The sequence below is a fragment of the Ursus arctos genome, unplaced genomic scaffold, assembly GCF_023065955.2.
Source record: "Ursus arctos isolate Adak ecotype North America unplaced genomic scaffold, UrsArc2.0 scaffold_16, whole genome shotgun sequence".
Lineage (NCBI taxonomy): Eukaryota > Metazoa > Chordata > Mammalia > Carnivora > Ursidae > Ursus > Ursus arctos.
This window is the reverse complement of record NW_026622830.1, coordinates 21818808-21838494: the sequence shown is the minus strand read 5'-3', so window position 1 is coordinate 21838494 and position 19687 is coordinate 21818808. Positions and strand designations below refer to the sequence as shown.

The 19687-nt window shown below is 51.7% G+C and overlaps 1 protein-coding gene across 2 annotated transcripts in view; it reads right to left on the bottom strand.

Moving 5' to 3' along the window:
• The window catches only part of SOGA1 (suppressor of glucose, autophagy associated 1), a 66777-nt gene that overhangs the window by 33611 nt on the left and 13479 nt on the right, over positions 1-19687 (bottom strand). For both annotated transcript variants that reach the window (XM_044385807.3, XM_026503446.4), the window contains exons 2-3: positions 13280-13504; positions 7395-7553 (exon numbers count right to left, since the gene is read on the bottom strand). In XM_044385807.3, coding sequence (XP_044241742.1) covers positions 7395-7553; positions 13280-13504 — 384 coding nt within the window. The remainder of the gene's footprint in view (positions 1-7394; positions 7554-13279; positions 13505-19687) is intronic.

The window sequence follows — 19687 nt, the reverse complement described above, 5'->3', positions numbered from 1 at the left end:
ACCACATGTGCGTATCTTGAGAACACCATGCTAAGTGAAAGAAGCCAGTCACAAAAGGCCACACAGTCTAGGATACATTTACATAAAATGTCCATAACAGGCAAATCTACAAGGGCAGAAAGTAGATTAGTGGTTGCCCACGGGCTGGGAGTGGCTGGGGAGTGACTGTCGGTGGGTGTAGGGTTTCTTGTTGGGGTGATGAAAATGTCCTGGATGGAGAAAGTGGTGAAGGTTGTATAACTCTGAATATTCTACAAGACCACTGAACTGTATACTTTAAAAAGACAAACTTAATCGTATGTGAATTTATATCTCAATAAAGCTGTTATTAAAAGAAACCTAGAGCATGTTACCATTATTATAAAAGTAAGGGGTGTGTGTGTGTGTGTGTGTGTGTGTGTGTACACACAGGGTGGGAAAGGTCTGAAGAATATACACCAGGCTGTTAATGAGAATACAGCCCTCTTCTTCCCCCACATTGGCGGGCGGGGGGGCGGGGGGGTCCTCCAGCTTTTTCTTTAAAAATTTTTTTTCATTACAAAATCTTTGAAAAAAATTTTAAAATAATATACAAAAATACATTCTCACTGTAAATCTGTACAATGCTGACAAATCAGAAGACCCCCAGCCATTCTCCTCCCCAACCTGAGCGTGACCACAGCTGACGGCCAGCTGGAGCTCCTTCTCAACCTTTGGCTCTGTGTTTAAAACACCGAAATAGACGGTGCGCTTTTAGACTTTCTTTCCTTCCTATGTTTACTTGACTCTGTGATCTTTGATTTTTATAATAAGCACCTTAGGCAAAAGAAAACCGCAAACATCCAGCATTTTAAAAAAGTTTCTGTTCATGCTACATTATTCTACATGTTACAGAAACCATGGATACAATATAATCCCATCTTTATTTTCTAAAAATACACAGAGAAATACACATTGTGTGAACACAGAGAAAGGCCTAAAAAGATACAAACCAACCTGCTAACCACGGTTTAAGCTGAGTCGGGAGCAGAACTGAGGAAGGTGGGTAAGAGAGGCTTCCTTCTTTTTCATGTAGGGTTGTTATTATTATTTTTTGGATAACACATTCACATTGTTCAAACTTCAAAAACCACAAAAATGGGGGAAGGGGGGCAAAATGGGGGAAGGGGAATGAGAGACCTAGGCTTTCAGTTAAGGGGGTGAAAGGCACAGCATAGGGAATGTAGTCAATGGTGTTATAATAGGGTTGCGTGGTGACAGCTGGTTGTTACACTTGCAGTGGGCACAGCATAATGTATAGACTTGCTGAATCACTACGTCGTACACCTGAAACCAATGTCACATTGTATGTCAACTACACTTAAAAAAAAAAATCACAAAAAGGAATACAGTGAACCCAAGTCACCAGTTTTCCAGCCCGAGGCAACCAATACAACTGGAGTCTGATGTATGCATCCTTAGTGGTAGGCTGGGCCTGCATTTATGAGCTTTTATGACGTATTTGTGCTTCATTAAGCTTCTGTTAGGGGAAGAAAACGCACATAGACATATACATTTCAACATGTGTGTGCATATAAATAGACAAATGTATTGGAAGTAGATGCCCCTCCCAAAGAATAATTTGATAATTACTCGGAGTAACTCCCTCTGAATACTGGATTACGGGTGAATTTTTCCTCCTTATGACTTACTTGTATTTTCTGTTAGTCTTTCTCTATTAAGCATATATATATACCCTGTCGGGTGGAGGGGGAGAAAATCATAGTGAGACGTTTCTAATATACTTTCCCAAGAAAAGTCACTGGACACCTTTCCAACTGGCAAAGAGTAAGCTCTGAGAGCCATGAACCTCGCCGGGAAGGGAGGGCAGTAGGCAGAAAAGAGGGGCCAGAGCAGCAAGCCCTTTCAGGACCAGAATAACTCCAGCCTTTTCTGGTTGGAACTGACCCCCTCCCCCCATCTAAGCCATTTGGGCTCCCACAGTACCCTTCAGCTCTGGAGGGAAAACAAGGCAGGCTCACAGAGCACAAAGACCCCCTCCCCCTGCAGGACAGCAGCTGGCCAGGCAGCCTGGGGGGCTGCGGTGCCCCTCCGGGGAGCCAGGGCCTGTCAGAGCCCCTTTGTGGATTCCCCGGGGGAGTGGGAAGGAAGGGGCAAGGCAGGACAGTGCCAGACACCAACAAGAATGCCGGTCGCTAAGTGACGGACCCCAAGGGCACATTCTTTGGCCTGGCACACATCAAGGGCTTCCCCACCTACGAGCAACTCACAAGGCCACCTTTGAGCAGCCAGGGTGGCGCCTCGAAGCATCCTTGGTCTAACGGCTCCTAGGAGGAGCCGGAGCTATGTCCTCCCTTGTCCTTCTCTAGGAGACTAGTAGATTGTGTCCCCCGCACGTCCAGCCTGCACAGAGAGGCTGCCTGAGCACCGCTCTGGAGGGCCCCCTGCTCTCGAACACCTTCCGTGCATCCGTGCTACCAAGAAACAAAGACCAACCTTAAGGAATAAAATGAACCTGCTGCCAAAACAGCTGGACAGATTTTCGCCAAATATGGAGGGCATGTTTGAAAGGGTCTCACTGAAAACGCGGACCATGCTGTGTGTGCAAAATTTACTCGAGAGGGGACCTGGGGTGGGGGTGCATCTCGAAGACTGAGCCATTCTTCCTCCAGAGCAGCTGAAACAGCTAGAGGCCGAGTGGCCCCTGGCTAAGGGGAGACCATCTGGGGGGAGGAAGCAAAGACTGGTTTAGACTCGAGCCCCAGATCAGAAGTCACAGGGACATACACTGCCAATGGCAGGCACTGATTTGCGGTGTAACTGCTCCTGCCACGGGCAAGTGGCAGCTCGACACGGACCACGCCTTGCTAAGGGCAGCAGAAATGTATTTTTTAAGGTAAATGCTGCCCCAGACCCATAGCCAGGCAGCAGTTTTAAGTGTAATGATGATAATCAGTATTCACCAAGCCCTTCCTCTCCACTAAGCACTTCACCCGCTTGTCTCTGAGAAGCAGGGGTTCGGATTCCTGTTTTATAAACGAACAAACTGAGCCCTGGAACAGTTAGTTACACGATTTGCCCAGCAGCACAGTCATTGGCAAGTGAGTGGCAAAGCCAGCATTCAAACTCAGGCCCGTGTGACCCCAAATTCGAGTTTGCCCTGCACCTGCACCACACAGACCATGGCCCGGCTTCATCAGACGACACTGCCAGCAGAGCCAAGATTTGAACCTGGGTGATCTGACTACCTGCCTACCCCATCAGAGTGGGAATCAGGACAAGAAGCCTGAGCCAGAGACGGAGGGACTCACTCACTGACATGAGCAGCCCCTTCGGAGGTTCTGAAAACACAGCAGGACCCTAGGGAGGTGCCTGGATAGGGCGAAGAGGGTGGAGCAGCACCTGAGAGTCAGTGTGACCTTGGGAGTCCCGGGTTAGAATCCCATCGTTGTCTTTCCCCAGTCCCATCTACATGCAGTGGCCCGCTCCTTGGTATAAACCCAAGAGAACTGAACACGGATCTCAGCGGGGAGCCTGCTTCTCCCTCTCCCTCTGCCTGATGCTCATATTCTCTCTCTTTCTCTCTCTCTCACTCTGTCTCTCTCTCTCAAATAAATAAATAAAATCTTTAAAAAAAGAAAAAGAAGGTGGAAACAACCTACATGTCCATCAACTGATGAGTGGACATCAAAATGTCTATCCATACAATGGATTATTATTTGACCATGAAAAGGTATGACGTACTTGACACAAGCTTCAACACAGATGAACCTTGAAAACCTGATGCTGCGTGAAAGAAGTCAGTCACAAAAAATCACACATTGCAAGATTCCATTTGTATGAAACGTCTGGAACGGGCAAATCCACAGAGTGTAGATTAGCGGTTGCCAGGGGCTGGAGGGCAGGGGGAATGGGAGGTGACTGCTAACAGCTATGGGGTTTCTCTCCGGGACAACGGAAATATTCTAGATTTAGATCATGGTGATGGACGCAGAACATTATGAATATATTAAAAACCATTAAATTTGACATTTTAAAATGGCGACTTTTAGAGAATGTGAATTATATCACCATTAAAATACTGTCAAGAAGAGTACTTATGGTGACTAACATAATAAAATAAAAAATCATTATAAATAAAAAATAAATAAATAAATAAATTTTAAAAAAAAAGAGTACCACCTGTAAAATGAGGATAACAACACTAGGTATGTTGGGGCTGCTGGTGTCACAACATGAGGAGGTATACAAAATGCTTGGTGTGGTGCCTGGTACAGAGCAAGCACTCAGACACAGCAGCTATATTCTAATACATCACGTCAACACTCACACTGGCTTTCTGCCTAAAATACGAGAACGGGTGAATGATCCTGGGCAAGGGGGAGGCTGGTGTTACGATAACTGAGCTGCAGCCCAGCTGGGCAACAGGGCCACGGCGGAGGGCGGCTAGGGCTGGCCACCCTCCCTTCTCTCTAGTGAAGCGCCATCTCCATGGCAACCACATCAGCTCAGGCCAGGGGCTCCTGTTCCCAGCTGGGTGACAGTATCGCCACAGCAACCTGTCAGGATGGCAAAGGCAGATCTGGATGATGGGACGCCAGCAGCTCTGGCAGGATTGCTAAGGGACCCTCATCTCCATGGCAACCATGTCAGGAAGGAGGGGGGGAGGCAATCAGCAAATAAGCACAGGGCCACGCCCCCTCGCCCAGATCCTGAGACACCAAGGGGCATGCCAGGCGGGGCCAGACCTTCCAAGGGGAAGTAAACCAGTTTCTTGAGCACCTACTGTGTGCCTGGCACCACACAGGGCTCTTTACATGCTTGACTACATTTCAAATTTCACAAATAATCCCCCCACCAAACCCACTTCACTACAGCATTGATTAAAAGAATACAAAGCAAAGTCATTTCCCCGTGCTATTCCCACCATCTCTGACTCCTTAGTTCAGTGGATTTTCCTCCACACTTTTGTTTGCTATGAGTTTGTGCACATACGTGCCCCAAACCAGTCTGTTCTGTATGCCTCTGCAAAATAATTAGTGGACTTTCTTCTCCTGTTCGAGATCTTTCAGCATCAGTACTTATGTATCTACCTTATTCTTTTTTTTAATTGTGCTAAGGTATACATAACATGAAATTTACCATTTCTAGTCATTTTCAAGTACACATTTCAGTGACATGAGGTGCATTCACTTTGTCAAGCAACCACTATTCATCTCTAGAACTTTTTTATTACCCTAAACTTAAAGTCTATAGCCACTGAATACCAATTCCCCAGTCCCTCCTCTCTCCAGCACCTGGCTACGTCTACCCTGCTTTCTGTGTCTATGAAGCAGGACTACCCTAAGTATGTCCTATAAGTGGAACCATATAATACTGGTCCATCGGTGGCTGGCTTATTTCACACAGCATCATGTCTCCAAGGTTCATCCACGGTGTAGCATGTGTCAGAATTTCATTCCTTCTCGAAGCTTACCAAGAACCCACCGTATGTATATACACACACACACACACACACACACACACACACACTGATGGACATTTGGGTTGCTTCTACCTTTTGCCCTATTATGAATAATGCTGCTAGGAACAGAAGGGTACCAATATCTGTTCACGTTCCTGCTTTCAATTCTTTGGGGCATATGTCCCATATATCCCAATTGTTGGCTCATACAATAATTGCATGTTGAATTTGTTCAGGAATTGCCATACTACTTTGTTCTTTTTAACTGCTTCATAGTGTTCTATGGTTACTCAATCTTATTGCTGGTCAGAAACAACTTCACGAGCTGGGTACTGTTGGTATCCCGATGTCACAGATGGAAAAACAGAGACTTAGAGGGGACGTGGCTTCGGGGTCTCAGCCACATCTCTGCCAAGGAAGGGGGGGTGAAGCCAGGCAAGCTGTCGCCCTCTGGGCCTCAGTTTCCTCTCCTTTACAATAGAAACACGCTGAGTTGCGGCCCTGGGTGGCTCAGTCGGTTAAGTGTCCAACTCTTGATTTCAGCTCGGGTCATAATCTCAGGGTCCTAAGATTGAGCTCTACATATGCTCAGTGCGGAGTCTGCTTCTATCCTCTATCCCTCTCCCTTTGCCCCCCCCCCCCGGCTCACACACACTCTCTCTCTAAAATAAATAATCTTTGAAAAACAAAAAAGAAACATGCTAAGCTCCAAGGCACTCTCTGAAACTGTCTCCCCTTTTTACTATCAAGGATGGCAGCAATGAGATGTGTGGAGATGGCCCCTGTGTTGTGGGCCAGGCCGGGGGGGGGGGGGCAGGAGGGTGTCTTGAGGGAGGGCGCCTCCCACCCAGCCCTGGAGCAGAGCAGGGCTCAGCAGCCCTTAGCAGCAAATGCCCCGTGTCTCTACACTGAGAAGCTATTGGCACATCACACCAACAGGCCCAGGAGGAAGGGCAGCCGGAGGACTGTTCTGGCCTCAGGGCTGTGGCGTCTCAGTCCTGGATCGCTGGCATGCCTGCCCTCAGGGAAGGTGAGGAGTGCTCTAGAACAATGTACAATCCTAGAATACCCTCGTGAGCAGCCAGATAGCGGAGGCCCAGCTGTGTCTCTGCAGTCAGAAGCTAGCCGGGGCCATGTGGAACACAGACCCCTGACTTCTGGAGGATTCCAGCCCCTAGAGGTCACCTAGGCTGATGGCTTTCAAGAGGCATTCTGTACAGCCCACTGCCCTGTGTGACCTTGAGGACATCCCTCCTTCTCTCAGGGGCTGTCTCCTCATCCATAAAATGGGTACAATCACAACCTCGCCGGGCCTTTATGAAAGTTGTTGAGGTAAAACATGCTGCACGCCCAACAGATAGCAGAAGGCAGAACGTACGTGTACGTGGAAAGACTCACAGGAGCAAAGACAGAGGCTGGTACCTGGGGGCCACACTCAGGAAGTGTCTGACATCCTAACATCCGTGTGGAGACACTGGCCAGAGGCCTGGCCCCAGCACCACCTTCACACCAAATGGCAGCCCCTAAAGCATGTCCACACAAGTTATCCCAGCTAGTCCTCACAACCATTCAGGGCATCACTGTCCTGTTCCGGAGGTGAGGAAACTGAGGCAGAGGGCTGGGCCCCACGCTGGGCATGTGGAGTGCTTTCTCAGTTAAACCTCCCACAGCTGTGGGTCTTTGGTGGATGACTGTCTCCTTCTTGGCCTGTGGGCTCCTGGAGGACAGGAACCGGTGTCTTTCATTCACCACTGTGTCCTCAGGGTCCGGCACACAGTGCACACAGTGGGTGCTCAGGAAATGTGTGCTGCAGGAACGAACGCGTGAATAAGACAGCTCTGCCCGGGGGGCATAACCGTGCAGACACAGCGGTTCAGAGCCCCTGGCTGGGTGGGGTCAGCGCACCCCCACCTGCCCCGCCTGGCCCTGCCTGGGACGGACGGGCCCTCACCTCTCTGGGCCGTTCCAACTCCGTCTGCAGCACCTGCTTGGCCAGCTCGGTCTCGATGAGCCGCTGCCGAAGCTCCTCGTTCTCCTCCTCCAGCCGCGCCCGTTTCTTCTCCACCGCCTCAAGCTCCTTATGCAGCCGTACGGAGATGTCCTTAGAGACCTGAGCAAGAGTGGGTGATGAGCAGGGCCCCCCACCCCTCCTTGGCTGCAGAGCAATCCCCGACAGACAGTGTCTCTCACCACCCCCATTTAGCAGATGAGGAAACCGAGGCGCAGAGAAGTCAGCAGATGGTAGGGGTCACACAGCCAGGAAAGAGCAGAAGCAAAACCCCAACCCAGGCACCCCGTGCTCCCAATGTCTGTATCACAGTTCAGTCCCCAGGAAGCTGGAAAGGCCCTTCCTGTTCTTGGCAAGGCCTTTTCAATTATCCAGGGCATTTGGTGTTTCCAATTCTCATAAGAGCCTGTGGCAGGGCCAGAAGCTCATTTTAAAGGGAGGGAAGTCAGCAGGAGTGGAAACCAGAGCACGATGGGCAGCCCCAGAGCCATCTGAATCCCACTGCTGTGACCAGCATGTGATCCTGGGCAAACCATTTCCCCACTCTGTGCCTCAGTCTCAACTGCAAAATGGGTACAGTAATAGCAGCAACCTCATGGGCCCAAAAGGAGGACTGAATCAGCTATTGCACAAAAATCTCTGGCCCTGGGCCAGCACTGTGAGTGCCGGGGGAGTGGTCATGCCGAAGCTCCGAGAGGGGCATGACTTGCTGGAGGTCATGGTGTGACCCTGAGGCTGGTTTCCAATTGTCTGGGACATAGAGCATGCTCTAAATGACAAAGGCTGGGCACGGGTCCAAGTCATCCGTACAGAAAGGAACTAACAGAGCTGCAAACACCAATCCTGGGGCCAGGGCTCTGCAGCAAAAGCACCCCATTTCCTCAAGGACACCCTGGGGGTCAAAGGCCAAGATAGGGGTGCCTCTGGGGATGCGGAAGGCCCTCTGAGCCGGTAAATCACAACTATCCCTGAGCGGTCCAGGGACTACTGTTTGTTGAATACCTACCATGTGCCAGACTCATTCACCTTCACCCCAATTCTGTCTGAGGCTCACAGCCTAAGTGACCTGACTTGGGGTCATGCAAAGCCAGGGTGAGCTGAGCTGGGAGGAGCCCCTGGGATTTGCCTGAGGGGCCAACGTGGCCAGGGCTCTGGAGGAGTCCAAGGGCTTTGCCAGCAAGAGGTATGTGAGGGGCAGACAGCCCAACGCTCCCTGCCTGCCAGCCTCGGAAATGGCCGTGGCACCTGCTCCGCGCCGGAAGGGAAGAGGGCCCTCCCTGGCTCTGCCCTCTGCCTGGGCCCAGGCCCAGCTCGGCATGGACCCGCTGGCAGTATGAGACAGGCCAGGAAAAACAACGGCCAGAAAGGAAATTCAGCGCTGCCTCCCCCTCCCTCTGTTGCCCACTGCCGCTCTCTGCCCCTGAAGATCTCCAAGGACAGCCGGAATCTCCCCCTGTCCACAAAGTGGGGTGAGCAACCCCTCAATATCAGAACAAGGACTTGGCGGATGGGGGGAACTAGACTGCGTCTGATTTCATCCCTCTCTGTGTGGACACCCACAAGTTTAATGACACATTCGAAGTCTCGGTGTGGTCACTGGGAAGTGGAGTTGAGACAGCCCAGTCCCAGGGGCTGCTGTGAGGAACAAATGACACAGTCCCCGGGCTGGTGGCTGGAGCATCAAGAAATACAACTTTTTAATGCACCATCAACATCACTGCTTCGCCCCTGTGCACTGGTTTTACTGGACTAGGCCTAAAACCCCACAACCTCACTCTTGAGTTTAGGGTCAGGGTTTTGCTGGCAGTGTTCAGCCCCAGGCTCTTGGCTGTGGTCCCCAGTTTAGGGCTATTAGGTCACCCATAAAGCCCCTGTCCTGATCAATACTTCATTCATTCACTCATTCACTCACTCATTCATTCATCCTGCTTAGGCTGCGGGGGCAGGAGTAGTGGGGCACAGAGATGAAGGCCCCAGACCATGCCTGGGCTCCTTCACATCCCTAGGTCCCAGCAGCAGCACACGGTCTGGCACACGCTAGTGCCCAGTAAATGCTTCTTGGAGAACAAACAAATCCAAGGTTCCAAGAAGGGAAAAGGGAGGAAGATAGAGGAGTGAATGACTAAAATATGGGGAGCTGCACCTCCCTAACTTGACTAGGGATGCTCCCCTCAACCACCCACCCCACCCACTGTCCAAGGAAGGCTGTCTCCTAACTGTGCTCCCTCTTGAGGCCAGCTCCTCTCCGTCTGAGGGGTCGCTCCATCCCCACCATGGCCTCAACCTGGAAGGCAACGCTCTCCTTCCCCAAGCAGTCATGATCTGTGTGGATTCCTGGGTCCTCCTGGGTTCATAAATGATTCTATTGATTTCATCCCTTCTATGAATCCCCAGGCTCCTTCCACACTATTCTCCACAGGCTCTCCTTCCCCATTTGTCCCCCACCGCCAAGGGCTGCTAGGTCAAGAAAGCCCAACCCCAGGCAGCTTTCAGGATTCCAGTGTGAACAAAAGAGCCTTAATTTCAGATCCCACAGAGCCCTGTGCCCCCCCGCAGAGGCCCACAGAAGCAAAGAGCATGGTACCCTGAGGGCAGGAGTTTGGTGGCCTCCGCCTCTCCCTTCCGCTCTGAGCCTCAGTGGTCCTGAGTGCTCTCACCTCTCATGGGTGACTTATAGAATCAGCTGTCACTTTCTTTTTTTTTTTTTTTTTTAAGATTTTATTTATTTATTTGACAGAGAGACAGCCAGTGAGAGAGGGAACACAGCAGGGTGACTGTGAGAGGAAGAAGCAGGCTCCTAGCCGAGGAGCCTGATGCGGGGCTCGATCCCAGAACACTGGGATCACGCCCTGAGCCAAAGGCAGACGCTTAACGACTGCGCCACCCAGGTGCCCCAGCTGTCACTTTCTGACACCATGTGCCTTTCATGCCCTCGGGAAGGGCTTTATTATTCCCATAAAGGAAAGCTCACTTGCCCAAGGTCACACAGCTAGGAAGCTACAGAACCAAGGTTTGAAATCAGGTGGGTCAACTCTAGAGTCCTGCTCTCCACCTGACTCTGTTGTTGGCCCGGAGCTTGAAGACATGATGTTAATATCAGTGCTGAAAGTATTAATAAGCCCAGCAGTGGGTTCACGGTGTCACATGCTCACAGGGCCCCACCTGCTTGTCTCATGTCACCCTCTTGCGATCCTCCCAACTACTCCCAGGGTAGGGGGGCTGAAACACTACGGGAGGTGAAGCAGCTGCAGCTTCCGGACACCGGGGCAAATCCCCACAGCACAAACAATGCGCTCAGCCATGAGGTCACTGTTTACAGCGCAGAGGCCTGGCTCCTGCCAAATGCAACCCACAGCCTCCAGGCCACGGCCCCCCTGCTCATCGGGCCTCTCAGCTCATGGGCGTCCCTGTCACTGTCACTCTGAATCCTCAGGGAGGGGGAAAGGGAGGTGGGGCCTGGGAGTCTGCACTGTGGATAAGCCCTCCAGGGGATTCTTATCCACACAGACCAGCTGAGATTCTGGCCTCCCCTTCCCTGCCCTTGGCTCTTACCCCGGCCACTTGCCCTACTACTGCCTTCTAGGCTCTTCTCCTGAACAGTAACACTGCAACCAACATTTGCTCCTTTGCCAGGTGAACATCCCGCGCCAGATTTTGTGATCAGCACTTTCTTTACTGGAGCCATCTCGTTTTATCCTCGCAAAAATCTCTATAGGTAGAATCTAGTTTTATCTCCATTTTCCACAAGGGGAAACTGAGGCTCAGAGATGTGAAGGAGCTTTCCGAAGGCCACACACTAAGCCTTTGCCCCACCGCCACCCTGCCCTCCTCATACTGGGCAGTGTTCCCACTGAGGCTCTGTGGGGCTGCAGGCTGTGAGGACCACAGGCAGTGAGAGAGCCTGGGGGAGAGAGACAGCAAGGTGTTATTCATGGCACCCTCACCAATAACCTACCTGCTGGACAAAACCACTGGAACTTCAAAAGCCCCATAGATTCAGCTGTTTTCAGCCCCATATTTAACAGAAGGGGAAACCGAGGCCCCCAAGGGCTGGGCCAATGCCAGTCCCAGCGTGGGCCAAGGAGTTTGCAGAGCAAGTCTGAGAGTCCCCAGGGATACCCTGCTCTGGGGTCCCCTCCCCAGCTGTGCCCACCAAGCCCTCCCAGGAGATACCACTATTCTGAGAAGTCCCAAAGTGACTGAGAACAAGGCTAGCACGTGGGGCGGAGTGTGGTGGCCGGAGGCATCCAGCCGGGGCTGCAGGGATGAGCTCAGCGCTCCAGCTGCAGGGGAGGGGAGGAGAGGGAGAGAAGGGGGCAAGGTGGATGCTGATTGGCCAGTTCAAATCCCAACAGAAGGGGTGGCCTCCCAGCGCCGGAGCCCAGAGACCCCCTCCCACACGCACACCAGCTGCTCTGTGCTCCTCCCACGGAGGCAGGCACGGGCAAGTTGGCCCGTCCTCCTCCCTTCCTCCCTCATCTCTCCAAGGCTGACTCTTTAGTGTCCTGGCCCCAAATCCCCAACCACCCAGGCCCCAACTCTGCTTCGCCTGAGCTTCCCCAGCTCTTCCTCACCCCACGCCCGGTCCATCCAGGGCCTGGAGTTTGAGTATCTGTGGAAGCACTTATCCTGGGCGCTGTCAGCTTTGGCCTGGGAGGCACACCGTTTCTGAGCTCAGTTTTCTCACCTGCACAGCAGACCTGTAATCCCACTACACACCCGCAAAGACAATGTGGCCAGCTGGCGCTCACGGTTTCCAGGACCCTTACAGAGAGTGCGCTCTCCCCCCAGCATTCCTCCTCTCCACTCCCAGCTCAGGCCCCCTTCTCCCTCAGGCCTAGGTTCAGAAGTCACTCCAGCAGGAAGAACCCCCAAGGCCCTGAGGCTGTACCCCCACCCCCTGCTCCTACAGCCCCCTGCTCACACTGGGCTGAGTTCTGAGAGCCGGGGGCTGGGCACACAGACAGGCAGGCCCCTCCTGCCAGCCTCCAGCCCATCAGCAGGGAGGGGAGGTCAGGCACCAGAGGCTGGTAAGACTGCACTGTACCAACTACACACTGAGTGTCATGTGACCTTGGACAGGTACTTCCTTTCTGTGAGCCTCACTTTCCTCATCCAGAAAATGGGACTAATCATAACAGCTAACATTTTTGAGGGTTTACATTGACATCTTACCTGTATTATCTCTCCTAACCCTCATTAGAACCCTGTGAGGCAGGGGCTGCTGTGATACCCATTTTACAGATGAGGAAACTGAAACTTAGGTGACTTGGCTCAAAATCCCAAAATTAGGGCACTTTGGAGTCCAGATTTAAACCAGCCCTATCCAACTCCAGGCCTTCCTCACTACTGTCATTAGCACAACAAAGAAACCTCCATAGGGTGCCTGGGTGGCTCAGCCCCCTTAAGCCTCCTACTCTTGATCTCAGCTCAGCTCTTGAGCTCAGGGTTGTGAGTTCAAGCCCTGCACTGGGCTCCACGCTGGGCATGGAGCCTACTTAAAAATAAAATAAAATAAAACAAAACAAAACAAAAAAAAATAAAATAAAATAAAATAAAATAAAAATTTTTTTAAAACCCAAAGAAACCTCCCCCAGATGGTGCAGGGACAACTCAGAGCCCAGCATGTGGCTGATACTCGGAGTGGCTGCTGTGAGTAGGATTCGTATTTATGATAGTCCTTTGGAGCACCCCTTCAGTTCACCAGGGATCCCCACTTTACAGATGAGGAAGCTGAGGCCCAGAGAGGTGGGGAACTTGCTCAAGGACACACAAGGAGTGAGCTGAGCTGGGCTCCGCTGGGGCTTGGGGGGAGGCTTGGAGCTTACCTTGACGTCCTGCTCCAGCCCACGGATGAGCTCCCCATCCACCTGGCCGGTCTGCGCGGCTCGGAGGCTGCGGCGCTCGGCCTTACGCAGCCGGTACTGCAGGATGCGGCACGTCTTGCTGGCCTGGTCCAGCTGCTGTCGCAGCTCCTGCAGCTGGTACACATCCTCCTCCATGTAGACATCCCGCATCTCCAGCATCTCGGCCCGCAGCTCTTCGATCTCATCCTGCAGGGGGAAGGGGCGGTCGGATCACCACGGGGCCCTGTGGCAGCAGTCTGTGGGTCTGAATGCCGGCCACACCCCATGCTCTGCTAGGCCCGTCGGGGGCCCCCCAAAGATGCCCGTGTCCTCGTTCTCAGAACCTGTGAATATGTTGCCTTCCACGGCAAAAGGGACTTTGCAAACGAGATGAAGTTAAGGATCTTGAGATCGGGAGATTTTCCTGTATTCTATCTGGAAAGCCCGATGTAATCACATGGGTTCTTATGAGAGGGAGGCAAGGGGATCAAAGTAGGAGGTGATGTGACACAGCAGAGGTCAGAGGGACATGCCCTGAAGATGGAGGAAGGGCCATGAAGCAGGGAATACAGGCCGCTTCTAGAAGCTGGAAAAGGGAACAGATCCTTCCCCAGAGCCCTGCCGTGTGGCCTCGCCTACGTAGCCCTGCCAACACCTCGATTTTCAGGCTTCTAACCTCCAGGACGGTAAGATAATAATCTGGAATTGTTCTAAGCCACTCAAGTTGTGGTAATTTGTTGCAGCAGCAATAGGAACCTAACTGCTCTGGGGAAGCAGGACAGGCTCATTCAACAAGCACTTACGGGCACTATCTATGTGCCAGGCCCTGTGCCAAGCACGGGGGTGGGAAGGGACAGCGCCGACCAAGACTAATGGGGCCCTTCTGTATCTTCTGCACGGAGCCCCACCGGGGAGACACGCAATAAACCAAATAAAATAATCCTAATAAAATAATCTAAATAAATGGCAAGAAACAAAAAAAAAACCCACAGCAAGGTAACACACTAGAGCACTGGGGAAAGGCGTGTTCGAGGACATGGTCAAGGTGGCCATCTTCAAAGAAGGGACATCTGAGCTGAGGGAATAAGGAACAGCTTTGCAGATAGCCAGCCAGCCAGGGAGAGATGACTCTAGGCAAAGGGTCCAGTGTGTGCAAAGGCTCAGAGGCAGGACAGAGCCCAGTGTGTTAGAATACAGCAAGGTGGCCAGGGCAGCTAGAGGAGGGTGAGCTGAGGCCGGGGAGATGGACAGGGGTTGGTCTTCTAGGGCCTTGAAGGGCCCAGCAAAAAGTTTGCGTTTGGGTTTTAAGTGGAGGGTGTTGGGAGATGACCTCACTTCCTCAGGGCAGCTCCTGACCACCTCTGTCACCAGCTCCCAGAGGTCCCTCACTTCCCCTTTGTCACCATGAGCACATCTGAATTCTCTAAGAGTTTGTCTCCCTTCTGGGAGTGTGAGTGTCTGGGGCACTGCCCCACGTCTACCCTGATCCCTGCTGTACCCCCACACCCAGCATGGGCCTAGCACCCCACAAGCTCCCAACAAACATTAACTGAATGAGTACACACATGTGCAGTTAGATAAACAACCACAAAAAAAGACATACCGATCTGAAACAACCATTAGACAGAGTGTAAGGGGGTAAGTGAGGGAACCCAGTAGGAGAAATGGATAATTATTATGTCTAATAACAAAGTGAAAACTGTCACAAATAGAAATTTATCTACTCTTAGTAAGACTGAATGAAGTAAGTAAGATGGTACATTAAAAAGAGAAACTGAGTCACAGGGGAGGAATGATCTGCCAAAGACATCCCTAAGAAGCCAGAGAAAGCACCCAAGGGTGGTGCTGATGGGGGCAGGGAGGTGGGTCCAAGAAGCAGAAAAACAACTCTGCAGGCCCTGGACAGGGGCCACAATCCAGAGAGTGTGTTCACCAGGCCTCTGCGCCTTCCTTTCCCCAAAGAAAATGGGTGGCTCCCTCTGGGGGCATGGCCTGAGCTTGTCTAGTCCCCTCTGGAGACTGGGTGGGTCGGTTTAATTCAGGAGCAGGGTTAGGAAGCAGGCCTGTTCTTAGTGTGAGAGCTCATCCATCTGTCTGACTCTTGCAGACCATTCTCACATGGTCCTGAAGCCAGGAGAGGAAGACGGAGGGGATAGGGATCTGCTTCTCCCAATGACATACTGTCCCATTCCCACCATCAACCCAAGGACTTCATCCCCACTTGCCACCACGGCCTCTCCCCTAGGAATGGCTTCAGCAGCATCCCCCAAAGTGGATGATTCTGCCTACCCCAGCTGCAGAGAAAGGGTCACCTCACCAGGACCCATCTCCACCTCCACCCCAATACACACAGACACTCCTGCCACCATACCAAGTAGACAGAACTAAAAGTGGAAAAAGAGGAAGTGGGACAGTCAATGATCACACCAGTCAAAAGAAATGAGGAAGTGAGGGGTCCACATGCCATTTCAGCTGGTGGATTAAGGAAGCATAAAGGAGACGGCACTCAGGAAGTACGGGCCAGTCAGTAAACCCAAAGTAAGCCAGCCTCCAGATGAGCCTGTGTTCAAATCCCCATCCTGCTATTTCCTAACATCTCACTTATTCTCACTGCAGTCACGCTGACAGATGATGGGGAGGATGTGGAGGTCTGAGTGGACCTGAAGCTCAGGATGAACCAAGGGGAAGGGCAGAGAACATTAAAGCTCATAATGTTGGGCTACATTAATAGAAGTATGACATTTAAGTCATGGGAGATGACATCGCTCAATATAGGACCACATCCAGCGCACTGGAGTCAATCTGGGGGGACCATTTATTTTGTTAACTTTTAAATAACTGATTTTTTCTATTTATAAAAGTCAACCATGATCATAGAGACAGTTTTGAAAGTACAGAAACCTAAATCACTCATAATTCTTCCCCCTGGTCCTAAGTCACACTGGCTCTGGAAGTGTGGTCCCTTGACCAGCAACATATAACCATCACTGGGGAACTTGTCAGAAATTCTCATGCCTCGGGGCGCCTGGGTGGCTCAGTCCTTAAGCATCTGCCCGGCTCAGGGCGTGATCCCGGCGTTATGGGATCGAGCCCCACGTCAGGCTCCTCCGCTAGGAGCCTGCTTCTTCCTCTCCCACTCCCCCTGCTTGTGTTCCCTCCCTCACTGGCTGTCTCTATCTCTGTCAAATAAATAAATAAAATCTTAAAAAAAAAAAAAAAAAGAAAAGAAATTCTCATGCCTCAACCGAGACCCGCTGAATCAGAAACTCTGGGAGGCGGCCCCCCACATGACTCTAAGGCAGGGGGTTTCCTTCCAGTCTTTTTCCTAAAAGGGCAAGAGCCATCTGTGGCAGCAGCACAAGACCAGGGCCTGCCCCAGAGCAGAGACTCAATAAGCATCTATTGAATAAATGAATGAATCCGTGATCTTTCTCACAGGAGCAGCTGGCTCCCCACGGCCTGCCCTGGACCACAGTCAGTTTCTGAAAATGCAGGATGTTGCATTCACGCCAGCTCCATCTCCCCATGGGGCTAAAGAGGGGGGCCCAGGCCCATGGGGGCTTGTCCCAGCTGCAGGCAGAATGCGGGTCAGCCCCTCCTGGCACGGCCCATGCAGGAGGGCGAGTCCACAAAGGCAAGCTTGTGGCCCTCACGGGCGGGTCAGCTGGGACTCGGGCAGCAGGAGCTGGTGAATGCAGGACTCAGGCAGGGCCTGAGGTGGGGCCAGGGAAAGGGGTGCTAGGCCGTTGGGAGGGGACCCAGGGGGATAGGACCCTGTTTCACTCCAGAGGTACTTAGACCTCACTGAGCCTCTGAACCTCTCAGGGCTTCTCAGTACTCCAGTCCTAGCCCCCCCCCCCCAGCCCCAAAAGCCCTCTGGTGACAGTCTGACCCAATGGACAGAGCTGGAAGAGAGGGAGGGGAGCTCAGCCTTTTCAGCTTCTTCACAGACAACTCAGGGGCCTTGCTGCTCCTCCCCTCCCTCCCAGACCCCCCAACCCTGTGCAAGTGGGAGGGAAGGGACAAACTCCACTGGACTCTGCAGGCCCAATGGCTACACAGCCAGGTTGTTGGAGACCCCTCAACACCAGTAGGGGAACCCCAAACCTCACTCTCCCCTGCAGACAGGAAAAGGCCAGCATTGCCCACCTCAGAGCCTAGGGGCCCTGATTCTCAACCCCACAGTCAGAAAGGCCAGCCTAAATAAGCTGGGAAAGGTACTCAGACCAGGCATGGCCTGCCAGCCCCTCGACAGCCCCCCATGCCCTCTGGCCACTCCTTCAAGCTGATCGTCTCTTCCCCTTGAAGCTGACCCTGATTATTTAACATGGACTGAGAAGGGGGGTGCGGGAAGGGATATGGGGCACTCTGCCTACTGCCAGAGTAGTCTTTATTGAAAATATTTATTTTGCTCTGATTACAGAGGTCATTCTTGTTTATTAGAGATAACTTGGAAAAAAAAAAAAAAAAAGCAGGTCACTTTCTGTCTCCTCCACTATTTCCTGCGGGCTTCTGCAATAGGTCCAGCCCCTTACCCCGGAATCCAAACTGTCCCTGGTCTCTTCCCTGTTTCTGCCCCCCACCTCCCCCCCTGCCCCCACCCCTGCGTCCTCTGGCCCCCACATCCAGATATGTCAGGCCTAGAAAAAAGCTACCACCTCAGGGCACCTGGCTGGCTCAGTGAGCAGAGCATGCGACTCGATCTCGGGGTTGTGAGTTTGAGCCCCACGTTGGGTGTAAAGGTTAAAGATATAATCTTAGGGGGGAAAAAAAAAGCTACCACCTATCAGGAGGCTCAAAAATGACCAGGCCCCAGTCCAAGCACATACATGCTCAATAATCTCTTTTCTTTTCTTTTTTTAAAATTTAAATTACATTAATTAACATATTATGTATTATTGGTTTCAGAGGTAGAGGTCAATGATCCATCCATCTGATGTAATACCCAGTCATGCACAATAATCTGATCCTCTTCCCAACCCTGTGAGATAGGTACTGAACATGTCCCCTTCTTGCAGATGAGGAAACTGAGGCTCACAAGTTTCCCAGAGCTGCTCAAGCAAGAGAGTGGTGGAGCTGGAATCCAACCAGGCCCTTAACCGTGTTCTACTCCCAGGTTGGCTTGGGCTAGTCCCTCTGCTGGAATGGCCTTTGCCAGCTAACTCCTAATTTATGTCTTCCTTCCAGAGCATTCCCTCCTCCCCAAACCACACTCTCTGAACTCCGTTCTTCTCTGTGCTAACAACAAGTTCAGGTTGCATTTGCCTATTTTCAAGTCTGTCTTCCCCAAGAGCTGGGAGAAGGGCAGGCGCCAGGTCAGACTCATGTCTGGTCCCCGGCACTGCCCAGGACTGGCACTTGTCACTGTCTACAGGTGGATGAATGACCGGAAGGATGGGCGTGGCTTCTGCCTCTTCCAGTCTCTCCCCCACAGACCAGGGTGGGCAGGTTCTCCAGATCCCAGCCCCAGGCCAGCCGCAGAGAGTCAGGGAGAGCCTGGACAGGGTCCCTCTACCCAAGGAACTCCTGCTTACCCACCCACTCTCTGCCACAAAGTACATCTCTGTCCATCCCCCCTACACAACCTCCCTACAATCCTTGAGGTCAGCCTGCGGGAAGCAGCCTCTCAGAGGCAGACCCGCTCTCTGAAATGGATTAGTTCCCAGGAATCCTGGGGGAATTGGCCAGGAAGAGTCTCTCAGTCCACTCTGGGCCAGAGGGCCAAACATGAGCTCACACTACCGCTAATAATAGCAAGACCTTGCATGGCAGCGCCGGGCTTCACAGTTTACCAAGACTTTCCATCTGAATCATCTCATGGGTCGTCACAGAAAACCCCATGGACAGACAGGACAGAAATCACCACCTCTGTTCTAGAGATGAAGAACTGGAGAGGAGCACAGGGAAGGTGGGTCATGCCCAAAGTCACACAGAGAGACCTCCAAGCAGGACTCAGGTTACAGACTTCAGACTCTTTGTGTCTGCACCAGAATGGAGGGAGCCCATGAACTTGGATGGGAAGGAGAAAAAAAAAAAAAAAAAAGCATATCTTTATTTTCATCAACCTCTATCTAAGAATTAATATTTCCTTCCATCCTGGACAAGTCACAGGTGTATCAGCAGTACCCTTGAGTTTGGCACTAAGAGAAACCACAGATATTTCCACACCATGTAACAGGTGCAGAAATGTCAACATGGTGTTTACTCATCAGTACTTTGAAATTATACTAGTCACCAGATCTGATGAGTTAATAAACACATATATTACCATATTATAATTGAGAAATATGGTTTGATAACTATATTTCAATATGTTTGGTTTCCTCTGTGTTTGAAACATTTAAAAACATTATTCTGACAATTATGCTCAGCAGAGAGCGTCCACGGCAC